Source organism: Ranitomeya imitator, chromosome 2 (assembly GCF_032444005.1).
Source record: "Ranitomeya imitator isolate aRanImi1 chromosome 2, aRanImi1.pri, whole genome shotgun sequence".
Lineage (NCBI taxonomy): Eukaryota > Metazoa > Chordata > Amphibia > Anura > Dendrobatidae > Ranitomeya > Ranitomeya imitator.
In genome coordinates this window covers 548,115,361-548,129,690 of record NC_091283.1, presented here as the reverse complement: position 1 = coordinate 548,129,690, position 14,330 = coordinate 548,115,361, and the positions used below count along the sequence as shown (strand labels likewise).

At 43.2% G+C, this 14,330-nt stretch overlaps 1 protein-coding gene across 1 annotated transcript in view; it reads right to left on the bottom strand.

The window, feature by feature from the left end:
• Nucleotides 1–707: 707 nt before the first annotated feature.
• The window catches only part of ZNF341 (zinc finger protein 341), a 45,261-nt gene continuing 31,638 nt past the window's right edge, over nucleotides 708–14,330 (bottom strand). Inside the window, exons 8-16 of the mRNA XM_069751958.1 lie at nucleotides 11,463–11,659; nucleotides 11,196–11,386; nucleotides 8,205–8,413; nucleotides 6,736–6,832; nucleotides 5,947–6,079; nucleotides 5,719–5,830; nucleotides 5,344–5,414; nucleotides 4,931–5,118; nucleotides 708–2,661 (exon numbers count right to left, since the gene is read on the bottom strand). Of these exons, the coding sequence (XP_069608059.1) occupies nucleotides 2,332–2,661; nucleotides 4,931–5,118; nucleotides 5,344–5,414; nucleotides 5,719–5,830; nucleotides 5,947–6,079; nucleotides 6,736–6,832; nucleotides 8,205–8,413; nucleotides 11,196–11,386; nucleotides 11,463–11,659 (1,528 nt within the window). The 3' untranslated portion in view covers nucleotides 708–2,331. The remainder of the gene's footprint in view (nucleotides 2,662–4,930; nucleotides 5,119–5,343; nucleotides 5,415–5,718; nucleotides 5,831–5,946; nucleotides 6,080–6,735; nucleotides 6,833–8,204; nucleotides 8,414–11,195; nucleotides 11,387–11,462; nucleotides 11,660–14,330) is intronic.

Sequence of the window (14,330 nt, the reverse complement as noted above, 5' to 3'; positions counted from 1 at the left end):
GAGCCTTACTGCGATCTTTGGGATGCAGAATGAAAAAATGAACAGTAGGTGAAGAATTGGTTTGATTTATTTTTACACTGTTCCTCGTGTGGTATAAGTGATAAGGCAACTTTTTTCTTTGGGTCAGTGCAATTACAGCGATACCAGATTTATATCGGCATCCCCATGCTGTAGAAACTGACAGCTCTGCACTGACAGGGAGACTTGCTGATCAAGCACTGTGCATCATGTTTCCTAGCTCTGGTGACCCGGATGTCGTCATGACGAAATCTGGTCACCATGGCAACGATCGGGACCTGCGTCGCACCGCGTGGTCCCCAATCCAAAGGCAGATGGGCTGTCAGTCCTCTGCCGTCACCCGGAATGCTGCGATCATGTTCGATCGCATTTCGGGGGTTAAAGTGCCGGGAGCGGTCTGTGACTGCTCCTTGCACTTAGCTGATTCTGACAGCTGACACCCAGCACTGACACCCATCTCTCTCTTCCCCGGAACTGTATGCCTGGGTAACCAATACAAAAAATGGATCCGGCGCATCGGTTTTTCACAATTTGCGCCAGATCCGTTTTTTAAAAAATTAGCCGGATTGTGCCTGATGGCAAACAACTGATGTGTGTAGCCTTATGTGGCACTGCAATGCAAGGTAGAAGAAGCTAAAAGCAACGGTTTTAATTTCTGACATCATTGACTATCACGCAACACAGAGAATGGCTTTGTATAAATACAGAATTGTTTAATTTACGCACAAATAAAATGCCACTTATATCTACGCACAGGTAAAGTGAAAAAAACATATAAATAAATTCCGTATATACAATATGTGCATAAATACACTACAGCATCTTCTAAGATCTGATAATCCAAACTTTTTGGCTCACTGGCTGGACATAGCAGAAAAAGCAAGGGCACAATGGAGAAATCATGAATTGATGGTTCAGATGTTAAATTACCGAATATTGTCTAAAGCAATGGCTTTCCACACGGATTGGAACAAGGGCATGAATCACACGGCCCATTAAGGTATTAAAAACGTACTTTTTTGCATTTGTTTATATACCTGGCTGCCTCCATTTAGTCTCCATGCACCTGTCTAAGGTTGTTTTCATCCTGGGTCAATTTTGTAGACCTAGGCACATGAGAGAGGCGAGTCTATTGTACAGGTACGACACTGTTGAATGCTGGAACCCATCTGAGTGAGGACCCTTGTCGAAGGAAGGTGTCCTCACACAATTTGATCAAAATTGAGGCCAACAACCTCACATTTGTAGGTATAGTAAATACAGTAAACTACATGTGTACACATTTCTTAGCATGCTCAGAATGCTCTTTGTAATCATTTGCCTTTGTACTCTAGATCACAGCAGCTTTGCACCTCCACATTTATTTCATTTCAGAAGGCTAAATTTTGACGTAAACAGCATGGAAAATAGCACTCACCACTGGTATATTGATACAAGGTAACGTTATAAGGTTATGGGATGGCAATGTCATGATCCATTCCAGAGTTTAGTCCTGTCTGCTCTTTCTCTGGGTGGATCATGTCAAGGGTTAACTTTGATCTGCCTAATTCTGGGCTCGGGTTTGCTATTTAGCTCCCAGATATCCTGAGGGTGGTGTCAGCTATAGTTCTGTCTTCGGCTTGTGAACCTGACTCTGGAAACCCTTGGTTTGTCCTGCTGTGAACCCTGACTTGTCCTGTGTCTGTTATCCCCCTCTGTTTGCCCTTTCCCTGTGTTTGTCTGTTCTGCTTGATTCTCTGATTCTGACCTCCTGGCTTGGCTATTGGCTCTGTCTTGATTTGTCCCTAGTGTACCGTATTTTGCTCGCCCTGGTTTACTGATCCCTTGCTACGTCCTGACTATCCTTTCTGTTTATATCCTTTTTGTATGGACGTGTTATATTGTGTCCTGATTCGTTTTTTCTGACTACTCTCTTGCCACTAGGTGGCATCTGCTCAGCTGCTCAGTGTGTGCAGTCTTGCGTCCCTATAAAACTCCTCCTGGTGAAGGTTGCGCTGTACTGCACTGCAGCTTCATGACAGGCAAAGAGACATCAAATGAAATGAGCAATAGCTGTTTTATGAGAGTAAGCGCTTCTTCTGGCACCTGAGCCAACTGTTGTTTGTTTCATTTGATGTCTCCGTTTGGGATCCCATGACTGAATAAAGTTGCCTTTCATCAATATGCCAGTGGCGAGTGCCGTTTTCCTCATCTTCTACATGTTTTTTACTGTTCCTCTTTTCCTCGAGTTTGGGTGGTGTGATAACAGTGCCAACGTTTTTCTCTGCTAAATTAATTTTTGGCATATATATTGTCATATATACAATCATTTGGTCACTCTGGACCTTGTATATATATGGGCACTGCCAGCATTGAACATGAGGGGTCAGTGGCATTCTGCAGCTCAGCTAGTGTCACAGTAGTAGGGGTTGAAGTATCTTGGTTGGAGGGCACTGCCAAGCTTTCACTGGCAGCTGCCGATCCATCGACTACAATAGAAAGAACAGCGTCAGTTTGCTGATAATTCTCTTCTGCAGGACTCGTTTCATCGAGTTGCTCTCTACTGCTCTTCAACTCTGTCAGTGTTGTCTCCTCTTCCTCCTCCTCAGCACCAGTCTCTTCATCTTGCTTCCCTCGTGCTCGCTTTCTCTGTCCCTTCCTGACCTAGAATAGACAAATAACATAGATTAACGCTACATCCAGAAATCCAGAGAATCTGCAACACAAAGAGTCAGCAATCTACTAGCAATGATTTCAGCAGTCTGACCACTTAATGATGAGACCATCCCTAAGATGCCCAACAGAATTCAGCACAGGAAGGATTTCCTTTCAAGCATTTTTCTGAATAAAACTTTGTTCACAGTTCGTTGAGCCGGATCTTTCTAATTTCCACACCGGATCTTCCTAATTACCTCAAGCCTGGACGCAGCGTATTCCGAGCTCCGAACGCTACAAAGATGTCTTCAATGGTGAGCTGGATTTAATCTTACTTGCTCATTTGCCCCCAAACCAGGCTAGATAATCCTGCATCCTAATAATATGGCTGCTCTCTGGCCACTGTTTAGTGATTTCCCAGACATTCCCATGCCCTAACAACACGGTCACCCTACATAGGGATACTTACCGTATGTGTAATAAACCAATGCCAAAACCCTGTAGAGTCTGAAAGCATGAAGACACAGGAGCTGGCCTGTAGACATCTGCTCCACGATCCAAACTAGTCAGGTGTTACCTGTGTTATACAGCCAACTAACTTACAGCCTCTAAACACAAAAATCAAAGCTAGCTCAAAACGCTGCTGCTTAACCACTTATATGCCACAGCCATTGTGTATCTTGAAAGAAGCAAAAAATAAAAATGGTCAAAACAAAAAAAATAAAGGGAACCTGTCAGCAGGATTGTGAGCATTTACCTACAGACACTGTCAGTATGTCGCCGTTATACTGATTAAAATGATACCTTGGTTGATGAAATCCATCTTGTGGTTGTTGTTTAACCCCTTCACCCCAAAGCCTGTTTTCACCTTCCTGACCAGGCCAATTTTTACAATTCTGACCACAGTCATAAATGAGATCATAAATCAGCATCTGACAGGCAGGGAAGGAGGCTCTCAGCAGGTGCTCACAAGTCACCTTCCCTGCAGGACCCCGAAGAACCCCATAGCCATTTTGCGGCCGGAGGTCTCTATGGAGACCATCAGGACGACGCGATCGCATCGTGTTGTCCAGATGGAAGCATGCAGGAAACTCATTCACTGTGTGATGCTCCTGTATGCTGCTGTCACTACTGTCAGCGGCATCAGAGGGGTTAAATGCCCGGGATCGGTGCTAGCACCAATCGTGGGCGTTGCTGCAGGATGTCTAACAAAGAACTATTCAACCTAGTGAGGCTGGTGTACTTACTTTGTATTTCAATAATTTTTACTGGTCACCGTAATAATTTTTATATGGGGAAGGGAAAGGGGGAAAAAATGGGAAACAAGGGAAGAGAAATATTTATTAAGGAAGGGCAGCAAGAAAAGGAAAGAGGAGGAGGGTAAACAAGGGGAGAACAAAGATTGTATAGTCATATTTGAACAATTTAGTGCAAAATAACAAGGAAACAACAATAGCCTAAAAGAACACTAAAAGAACAATATTTACATAGGTTGAAAAAGACCTAGGCCCATCAAGTTCAAACTTCCTCCACCAACTGTATTACACAATTCAAGTTAAAATTAGAGAAATAAAATAAGTGCCTGAGAAAGACAAATTAAAAGGAATATTTGACTCTGAGGATCTCATTTTTCATAACATTTTTCAAACATATTATTTGTAAGGTCAAATTTCCATTCATATGTTTTATGTAGTGATATTTTCTCAATAATGTCAGTAAATTTAGGAGGAACCTGGTTTTCCATAAGGCTGCTATTGAATTTTTCACCACCAGAAATATGGGAATCAAAAGGAGCGGTGCACTTAATTTGAAAGCTATGGCAACATGGCCATGGAATCCTTTTTTTAAGGTTTCTCCCTTGGATGCTAAAATAATCATTTTATGAGAGACATATATAACGTATACAGTTTGTGTTGTAAAATCTGGTGACAGATCCAGCTATAGCGGGCACCGCACTGACAAACCACAGGCAATCATGAACCGTATGAGAGGCCGTTCACTCATTCTGATAGCTGCATTTCTGAATAGGAGCACATTTTAGAAAACGCATATGGAATTGGACCCAAACATTTTTTTTAATAATAATAATTGAATAGCTATTTAAATAGGGAGACACTGTGTCTGCAGAGGCGTGTATAAACTGAGCATTTATTGTTTCTTCCAACGTAGGCTCAAATTTTGTGCATATTTGTTTCTAATTATTTACTGCCACTTATATAGGAGGTGAAATATTTTGCTTAAACATAGATCCCCTAGAATACCTCCTTGTTCCGCTCACCTGTTCTTTCTCACTTTCTAGATGGAGGCGACACTTGTGTTCTTTTAGATACTTCTGCCGGGTAAACCCTTTGCCACAAGTGGGGCAGCAGAACCTGTAATTCCCGGTATGGCTTCGTTGATGTTCTATCATATGGGCACGACGACTGAACGACTTGGAGCAATACTGACACTTGTGCATTTTCATTCCTGATTTGGAAACAAAGCAAGTAAGTACAAGGTATACTTTCACTCACCCGCCTACAGGTAACAAAATTGTAGAGAATGTTTAGAAGACTGTGTATTCTGCCCATGTGCGATGCTAACAAAGTGCGGATTCTAACCCTAAACACGTCTAGGGTCCAGGACGCTGCGGAGCGGATTCGTTGTTCATGAACCTGCGCACTAAAGTCTTGGCGGTAGGTAGGAACTTACCTGAATGTGACAGAACATGAGCTTTTAGCTTATCTGGACGATTAAACTCCTTGTTGCATCCGGTGTGAGATCTGAAAAAAAAAGTTGCATACAATAAAAGCTGTTCTGTAGCTGCTGTTATCACATTGTTATACTAAACTGAACTGTCAGCCAACACTCGGTTCAACTATAGTGAGATAAGAAGTCGCCACCAGACACCTCATCTGATGCCTTACTGCTCCCAAAAACAGAAAGGGACAATTTTTCTTTGCTTCACCACTATATTGATATCCGCGCTGTTGCCCTATGAAGAGCTCGCCTTACTTTTCTTGCCCTATGTACATATAGGTCTCATAACAAAATACATAGCTAAATGCAGGAGGGGTAGACACGTACGCAAAGGGGCACTTGTACTGCTTGTAGGGCTCATGTATCAGCATGTGTCTCTTCAGCTTGTCCTTGCGATTAAATGCAGACTCGCACAGTGTACATCGGAATGGTTTTTCACCTGGAAACAGCAAGAAATAAGCTGCAAAGTTAGGAACGTCGGGACAGAATTAAGAAACAAATCTCTCCCTCTGGAGACCTCCCCAATCAAGGCTCTCCATAATGACACATGACTACCTGAATGGATGTGACTGTGAAGTTTCAGGTAGTGCTCCCTTCTAAACAATTTCTTACAGATCTGACACTTGTAACGGCCGCCACCTCCATGTGTGGGCAAGTGTCTCCTTAGATATCGTTCACATGGAAACACCTAAGAACAGAAATGGGAAAAGTCTTGCTAAAGTTGGACATATACAAATGGTGGCTATTAAATAGGTTGTTGGGCCATCCTCAATCTGTCAGTCTGACCCATACAATACAACGCTGAGAACCCTCTGCTCAGATCCATTCATTTACAAGAAGAGGTGCTCGCTCGTTTTCCTTTATGCCCCACGCTCAGAAAACCGTAAAGGTTTTGTCTCCCTTTCAATGTTCAGCATTGAGAGGGGGCACCATTACCTTCATACTCAGGCATGAAGACTAAGGCTCATAATTAGCCTAGGTTATATGTATTCATCTAGGTGACATCTATGTATTTGTCATACACATTAATATTTAGTAGATATACGAGCAAATTGTATCCCCAGTATCCCCGTGAACTCGATCATGTTATACGTGGGGATACCATTGAGCGTTTTTAGTTTTTGATTAAAGCCTTTTTTTTTTCATTCTTTTTCTACTTGTTAGTTTCAAAAAGCCCCCACCCTGCTTCTTCTAATCGTTCATTTTATCGGGAACCCAGAATCCCAAAAATGTGCTATGTTAACGTATTCATTTGTCACATCTGACTCCGGCAGTAGGTTATACAGATGCTAAATAGGTGTCTGCATGCCGCCTTACTAAGCGGGTGATAGCGGCTATTCCCACCTTCTGGCAGTGTGGACAGGGGTAGCTGTGTGTGGCGGTCTGTAGATGTTGCTCCAGTGCCTCCGGGGTGGAGTATTTATTCATGCACTTTAAACACCTAAAATAAAGAGGGCGATGCATATTAGTCCATGCCTGCTTATCTAGGAAATAAATGGTGACAATCTAGACATCGAGAACAATGCGATCCAGCTGGATAACAAGCCAATGTCTGATATTTCTCAGCACATCCCGCTGTATGTATCATTATTGTAATACAGATCCAAGGTAACAGTATGTCTTCTAGAAAGACAGCCGATACATGCGGCCCTATCCACAGGCAGCATGCAGCCACACAGGCTGTCTGATTTCACGTATGTTTGACTCTGAAGTGATGCATTTCAAAGCCTAAAAGCTGCTAGGCACCAAGTCAGACAGGTGACCAATTTGGAAAGGCAGGTCCCCTACGGCTTCTCTCTGCCCGCTGCCTATGACTGACAGGTCTCTCCCTATACACAAAAGTAGAGAGAGCTCCATCACTCAAGGGGAGCTGGAGGGGAGGACGCCGGGACCCGTTTTTTTTACTAAACTCATGTGCAGCTTGGTCCCCAGTGTCTTTCAAAGTATGTTTTGCTCGTAAGCACCGCAGTGGTTCAGAGTCAAATATACAAGGCAAAATACATGCATCGGTGTCTCAAACATGCAGCCTGTGGATCGGGTACCATGTATCAGGTTCCATTTCATGGTCACGGTCTCAGTTCTGATAAGACATTGGCTAAGGCACGCTTGGAAATGAAAATTCCAGCACCTATAGTTGTGGCGAAATGCTGATGAAGAGGATAGCCCACTCCAAAAAAAAGTGTATTTCAAGTTACAGAGCATGAGAATTGGGACAGCTCCTGGACATGTTAGACTGATATGTGCATCAAAGTAGTTTTTACTAGTGATGAGCGAATATACTCGTTACTCAAGATTTCTCGAGCACACTCGGGTGACCTCTGAGTATTTGTAAGTGCTTGGAGATTTAGTTTTCAGTGCCGCAGCTGAATGATTTACATCTGTTAATCAGCATAAGTGCATGTGGGGGTTGCCTGGTTGCTAGTGAATCCCCACATGTACTTATGCTGGCTAACAGATGTAAATCATTCAGCTGCCGCAAGAAAAACTAAATCTCCGAGCACTAAAAAATACTCGGAGGACCCCCGAGCATGCTCCGGAAATCTCGAGTAACGAGTATATTCGCTCATCACTAGTTTTTACATTTTGTGAGGGACGACCACCTCTGGACTGGTTAATCCACCCTTGATCTTTATAAAGATATTGTATAGGAGATATTAAGATTGTTGTTTTTTTACCAATTGTACATTGAAGAAACACTTCTGATAGGCCTTCTTTACACTCTACCTGCCCCAAGTGACCCTGGACAGATCATGGTATGAATCCCTAGTCTGGGTAATCTGTCACACATTATATTAGATGGGATAATACTTCACTTGTACACAGCCATCTCCTTCTTGGGGGCAATGAGGGGCAGCAAGCTATGAGAATATTGGTGGACGCCCATCTCATACAGAGAAGAGAAGTCTTTGTTACATATGTGGCATCGATACGTCATCTCTTCTTGGTGAGTCTTGATGTGTTCCAAATATTGGTCCAGTTTCTGAGAGGTATGAACACAGCCCTTGACCACGCATTTGTAAACCTGCAAAAAGGCAATAGTGACTACAAGGTATGACATCCAGCAGCCAGTATCAAACATGAAATGATCTCAGTCTGGCCATAAAATGGTATACCCCAACACTGGAGTAGTAGTTCACATGTCTGGGATGCTCCAGATGTGATAAAACTAAAGGTCTCAGCATACCTTGGCATGCCGAGACTCACAATAGCTGGCGAAACACAGGCTGTAGACCACCAATGTGGAGATCAAGCGTTTTTTTCTCATTCAAAGGGTGAACCACCTATAAGATTTATTTATTTTACTCGCTATATAGCGCCATTAATGCTGCAGCACTTTAGGCATCATCATCACTGTCCCCATTGGGGCTCACAATCTAAATTCCCTATCAGTATGTCTTTGAAGAGCGGGAGGAAACCTGAGAACCCGGAGGAAGCTCACACAAACACGGGGAAAACATACAAACTCCTTACAGATGTTGTCCGTGGTGGGATTTGAACCCAGGATTCAAAAGATAATCCAATGTCTCGGTGTTTAGCTCTGCAGCTTTTAAGCACTAACCACTGAGCCACCGTATTGCCCGTGATGCCTATTATATGATGACAGATTTGCGCAAAATACCAACAATACACTTAATTTATGCCACAAATGCTGCTCCCCCCAGGTATCTTCTCTCATCTAAGTATTTGGCTTGGTAAACCTCCCCCTGTAGTTTTTTTTTTACAGTGGAGAATAAAACAATTGCTTAGTATGTCTGATATTGTAAACCCTAAAAATGCACCAAAATAGAAGAAAAATGGCACAGACAAAACCAAATTATTGTTTTCAGTATGTTTTATAATTAACTATTAACTTTCCACTAAAATCTAGCAGCAGTGTTTTTTTTTAGTTTTTTTTTTAAGGAAAAAAATAAACACAGGAAAGCACATTTTTTTTCTGAAAATGTTGACCTCTCAGTGTCTCATACAAGCTTTAAATGTAAAAATCAGTTTTTGCAGCCAAAACGGGACCTCAAAGTAATCCAGAAAATCACATTGTATGATTTTTAAATAATTAAATAGCATTTTATTGCATTAAATACATATTTGATCACCTACCAACAAGCAAGAATTCTGGATCTCACAGACCTGTTGCTTTTTCTTTAAGAAGCCCTCCTACTCTGCACCTATTACCTGTACTAATTGTGCCTGTTTGATCCCGTTACCTGTATAAAAACACATAATCAATCACATTCCAACCTCTCCACCAAGGCCAAGACCAAAGAGCTGTCTAAGGACACCAGGGACAAAATTGTAGACCTGCACAATGCTGGGATGGGCTACAGGACAATAGGCAAGCAGCTTGGAGAAAAGGCACCAACTGTTGGCACAATTATTAGAGAATGGAAGAAACACAAGATGACTGTCAATCTTCCTCGGTGTGGAGCTCCATGCAAGATCTCACCTTGTGGTGTAAGGATGATTCAGAGAAAGGTCAGGAATCAGCCCCAAACTACACGGGAGGACCTGGTCAATGCCCTGAAGAGAGCTGAGACCACAGTCTCAAACAATACCATTAGTAACACACTACGCAGTCATGGATTAAAATTCTGCAGGGCACGCAAGGTCCCCTGCTCAAGCCAACACATGTCCAGGCCCGTTTGAAACTTGTCAATGACCATCTGGATGAACCAGAGGAGCCATGGGAGAAGGTCATGTGGTCAGATGAGACCAAAATAGAACTTTGCTCGCAGTATTTGGAATAAGAAGAAGGATGATTATAACCCCAAGAACACTGTCCCAATTGTGAAGCATGGTGGGGGAAACATCATACCTTCAGGGTGCTTTTCTGCAAAAGGGACAGGATGACGGCACCATATTGGAGGATGGATGGGGTCTTGAATGGCAAAATTTTGGCCAACAACATCCTTCAGTCAGTAAGAGAATTGAAGATGGGTCATGGCTGGGTCTTTCAGCATGACAATGACCCAAAACACAGCCAGGGTAACTAAGGAGTGGCTCTGTAAATAGCATTTCAAGGTCCTGGAGTAGCCTAGCCAGTCTACCGACCTGAACCCAATAGAAAATGTTTGGAGGGAGCTGAAACTCAATGTTGCCCAGCGACAGCCCCGAAACCTGAAAGATCTGGAGAAAATCTGTATAGAGGAGTGAGAGAAAATCCCTGCTGCAGTGTGTGCAAACTTGGTCAAGAACTACAGGAAACGTCTGACCTCTGTAATTACAAACAAAGGTTACTGTACTAAATATTCTTGTTTTTCTATTGTATCAAATACTTATATCATGCAACAAAACGCAAATTAATTATTTAAAAATCATACAATGTGATTTTCTGGATTTTTTTTTATTTTCTGTCTTTAGCAGTGGAAGTGTATCTACGATAAAAATTACAGACCTCTCCACTCTTTGTAGGTGGGAAAACTTGCAAAATCGGCAGTGTATCAAATACTTATTTTCCCCACTGTATGAATAAAGGTGGCGTTGTTTCTGGAGATGAGTAAAAAGATTTGAAAGACCTTGGTCCAGGATCCATGTCGGTAGACTGTGGCAGCCAGATCAGGACCCAGCTGAAAATGCCAGCATTCGTGGTGTCTCTGATGATTACTGGACCCCTGTGACCTCAAGATGGAGGCCAGACATGGATGCCAGATCAGGATACTGGAAATCCAATACATCTCCTTAAGAAATATGTGAATGTGAAGGATTTTTTCCTCTTTATGAACAAGAGTAAATATTTGCAGCAATGAGAGATATCAGTTCAGCTATGAGCAGTCGTTCCATGAATTATACATGAACATCCGGATTCTTACCTGTTCCTGTTTGTGTTGGGTCATATGAGATTTGAGCTGGAAATAGCTGCTGAACTTGCTGTTGCAGAACTGGCAGTGGTAAGAGCTATCGATCAGAACTCCTTGTTTGCCATCTGATCCGTCACATGCCCCACTCTGAGAGGGGTCTATATCCTGAGAAGATGCATCTTCAGGTGGCACCTGGCTGGAGACTGTAAAATACCAATAGAGCATAACAAACCAGTCATGGTCATTACATGCTGGTATAACAGATGCACTTAGTTTTACCTCCATTTTCAACCCTTTCTTCTTCCGGCTGTGAAGGGTTAAGTGGCACCACCTGTACAGTCATGGGTCCTTGCGTGTTGGTGCCAGGTGGAGCTCTTGGCCACACTTTGTGAGTCTGCATATGTTTTTTGACATTGGACTTCTGTGCGAATGCTCGGCCACATACAATACACTGGAATGGCTTCTCCCCGGTATGACTGCAACAGAAGCAAATCGTAAGAGAGCTTTGTACCAATTGTCATCTATATATATAATCGTCTAAGGGGCACTTCCGTCTGTTTGTCTGTTTTTCTGTCTGTCACGGAAATCCCAAGTCGTTTTAGCCGTCCGTTAAACCGACTGCGTTACACCGCGGTGTAACGCAGTCTGTTAACGCTGCTATTAACACTGTGTGACGAACTTTTTACCATTGATGCTGCCTATGCAGCATCAATAGTAAAAAGATATAATGTTAAAAATAATAATAAAAAAAAAATGATGCTATTCTCACCTTCCGCCATCCACCGATGCGCGCGAGCGGCGAGGCTGCCACCAGCTTCCGTTCCCAGAGATACATTGCGAAATTACCCAGATGACTTAGCGGTCTCGCGAGACCGCTAAGTCATCTGGGTAATTTCGCAATGCATCTCTGGGAATGGAAGCTGGCGGCAGCCTCGCACGCATCGGGACAACTTCGGTGGACGCCGGAGGGTGAGTATATAACTATTTTTTATTTTAATTATTTTTTTTAACAGAGATATGGTGCCCACACTGCTGTATACTATGTGGACTGTGTTATATACTGCGTGACTAATATATACTATGTGGCTGCTATATACCACGTGGCTGTGCTATATCCTATGTGGCTCCTATATATTATGTGGCTGCTACATACTATGTGGTTGCTATATACTACGTGGCTGTGCAATATACTACGTGGCTGTGCAATATACTACGTGGCTGTGCTATATACTACGTGGCTGTGCTATATACTACGTGACTGGGCAATATACTACGTTGCTGTGCTATATACTACGTGGCTGTGCTATATACTACGTGGCTGTGCAATATACTACGTGGCTGTGCTATATACTACGTGGCTGTGCAATATACTAAGTGGCTGTGCTATATACTACGCGGCTGTGCTATATACTACGTGGCTGTGCTATATACTACGTGGCTGGGCAATATACTACGTGGCTGGGCAATATACTACGTAGCTGGGCAATATACTACATGGCTGAGCTATATACTACGTGGCTGTGCTGTATACTACATACTATGTGGCTGTGCTATATACTACGTGGCCGTGTTATATACTACGTGGCTGTACTATTTTCTGCACCCCGAACCCCCGACATCCAGCGCCCCGAACCCCCGACATCCTGCGACCAATCAGCGACAGACGTAGTCCAGCCGCGAATTGACGCGGGATTTAAACCACGCTTCGCTGATTGGTCGCGCCCGGCTAGCTGCGACCAATCAGCGATATTGTCACGGGATTTAAACACCGCTTCGGTCATTGGTCGTGCCCGGCCAGCCGCGACCAATCAGCGACATCCGCAGTCCGGCCGCGAATTGCCTCGCCAAATTTGAACCACGCTTCGCTGATCGGCCAGCCGGGCACGACCAATCAGCGATATTGGCGCGGAATTTAACCCCCACTCACAGCGCGACGTACATACATACATACATACATATTCTAGAATACCCGATACATTAGAATCGGACCACCATCTAGTGTAACATAATCATGGTGTGATGAGTGTTAGAAGGCCATCTGCCTCCTGGTCCAGCTAAGAATGGAAAGCTGGTGGTATTGCAGGAAGCCAATAGCTGCAGAGTCATGAGTGGAGTCAGAACGGAGGGGTCATTATTTCGGCAATTTCTGCTACACAGCCTAGAAACATGCATCAGCAGTTACTACTGGGATCTTTAATTTGTCGAGCACCTTTAACACTTACAATTAAAAGATCAGAGTAAAAGAATTTGCTTCCCTGGTGTGCAAATAAGACAAATTGGTCCATCAAACTAAGTATTAAAATCTGCACTTTAAAGAGCATCTCCAACATGTATGCACCCTGATTTATTCATTGGGGTTAAGAGGTAATGACTCTGATCAGTGATTGTCACTTATTTTGATTCCCCTGTTCATTACAAACAGGGGGAACATTCACAGCCCCATGTCTTCAGCGCTCACAAATCTAACCCGGAAAGTTGATATAGAGGGCTAAAAAAGTTAACGAGAGATTAGAAGTCTAAGATCTATGCCAAAGGCTTTTATTTCCTACGGAAATCTCCAGGAAATCCTCTGACATCGCTTTGGGGCATCTGAAAACATAGTTATATACAAAGTGCCTGTTCATCTTAGTATATTAATTTAAAGAAGTTTTACCATCTTAAACATTTGAAGAGAATCAGTCACCAGGTTTTTGCATCCTAATCTGAGAGCAGCATAATACAGAGGCAGAGACCCCGATTCCAGTGATGTGTCACTTTCTGGGCTTCTTGCTGTAGTTTTGATAAAAGTACTGATCAGCAGGAGATTATCACCAGAGGACTAGTAAACCTGCTGCCATGTAGTGCTCTATATTCATAGGCTCTGTATAACCCCACCCCCACCCGATTGGCAGTTTTCTCTCTATGCAGTATACCCAGAAGGCATCAGCGGTGGGGGAGGGGTTATACAGAGAGCTTTTGAATATGGTGGACTACATGGCAGCAGGTCTAAAAGTCCTCTAGTGATTATTTTATGCTGAAAAAAAAATCACTGTTCCATCAAAACTACAGCACACAGCCCAGTAAGTGACACATCACTGGAATCAGGGTCGTTGTCCTTACATCATGCTGCTCTCAGATGGGGTAGCAAAAAACCTGGAGACAGATTCC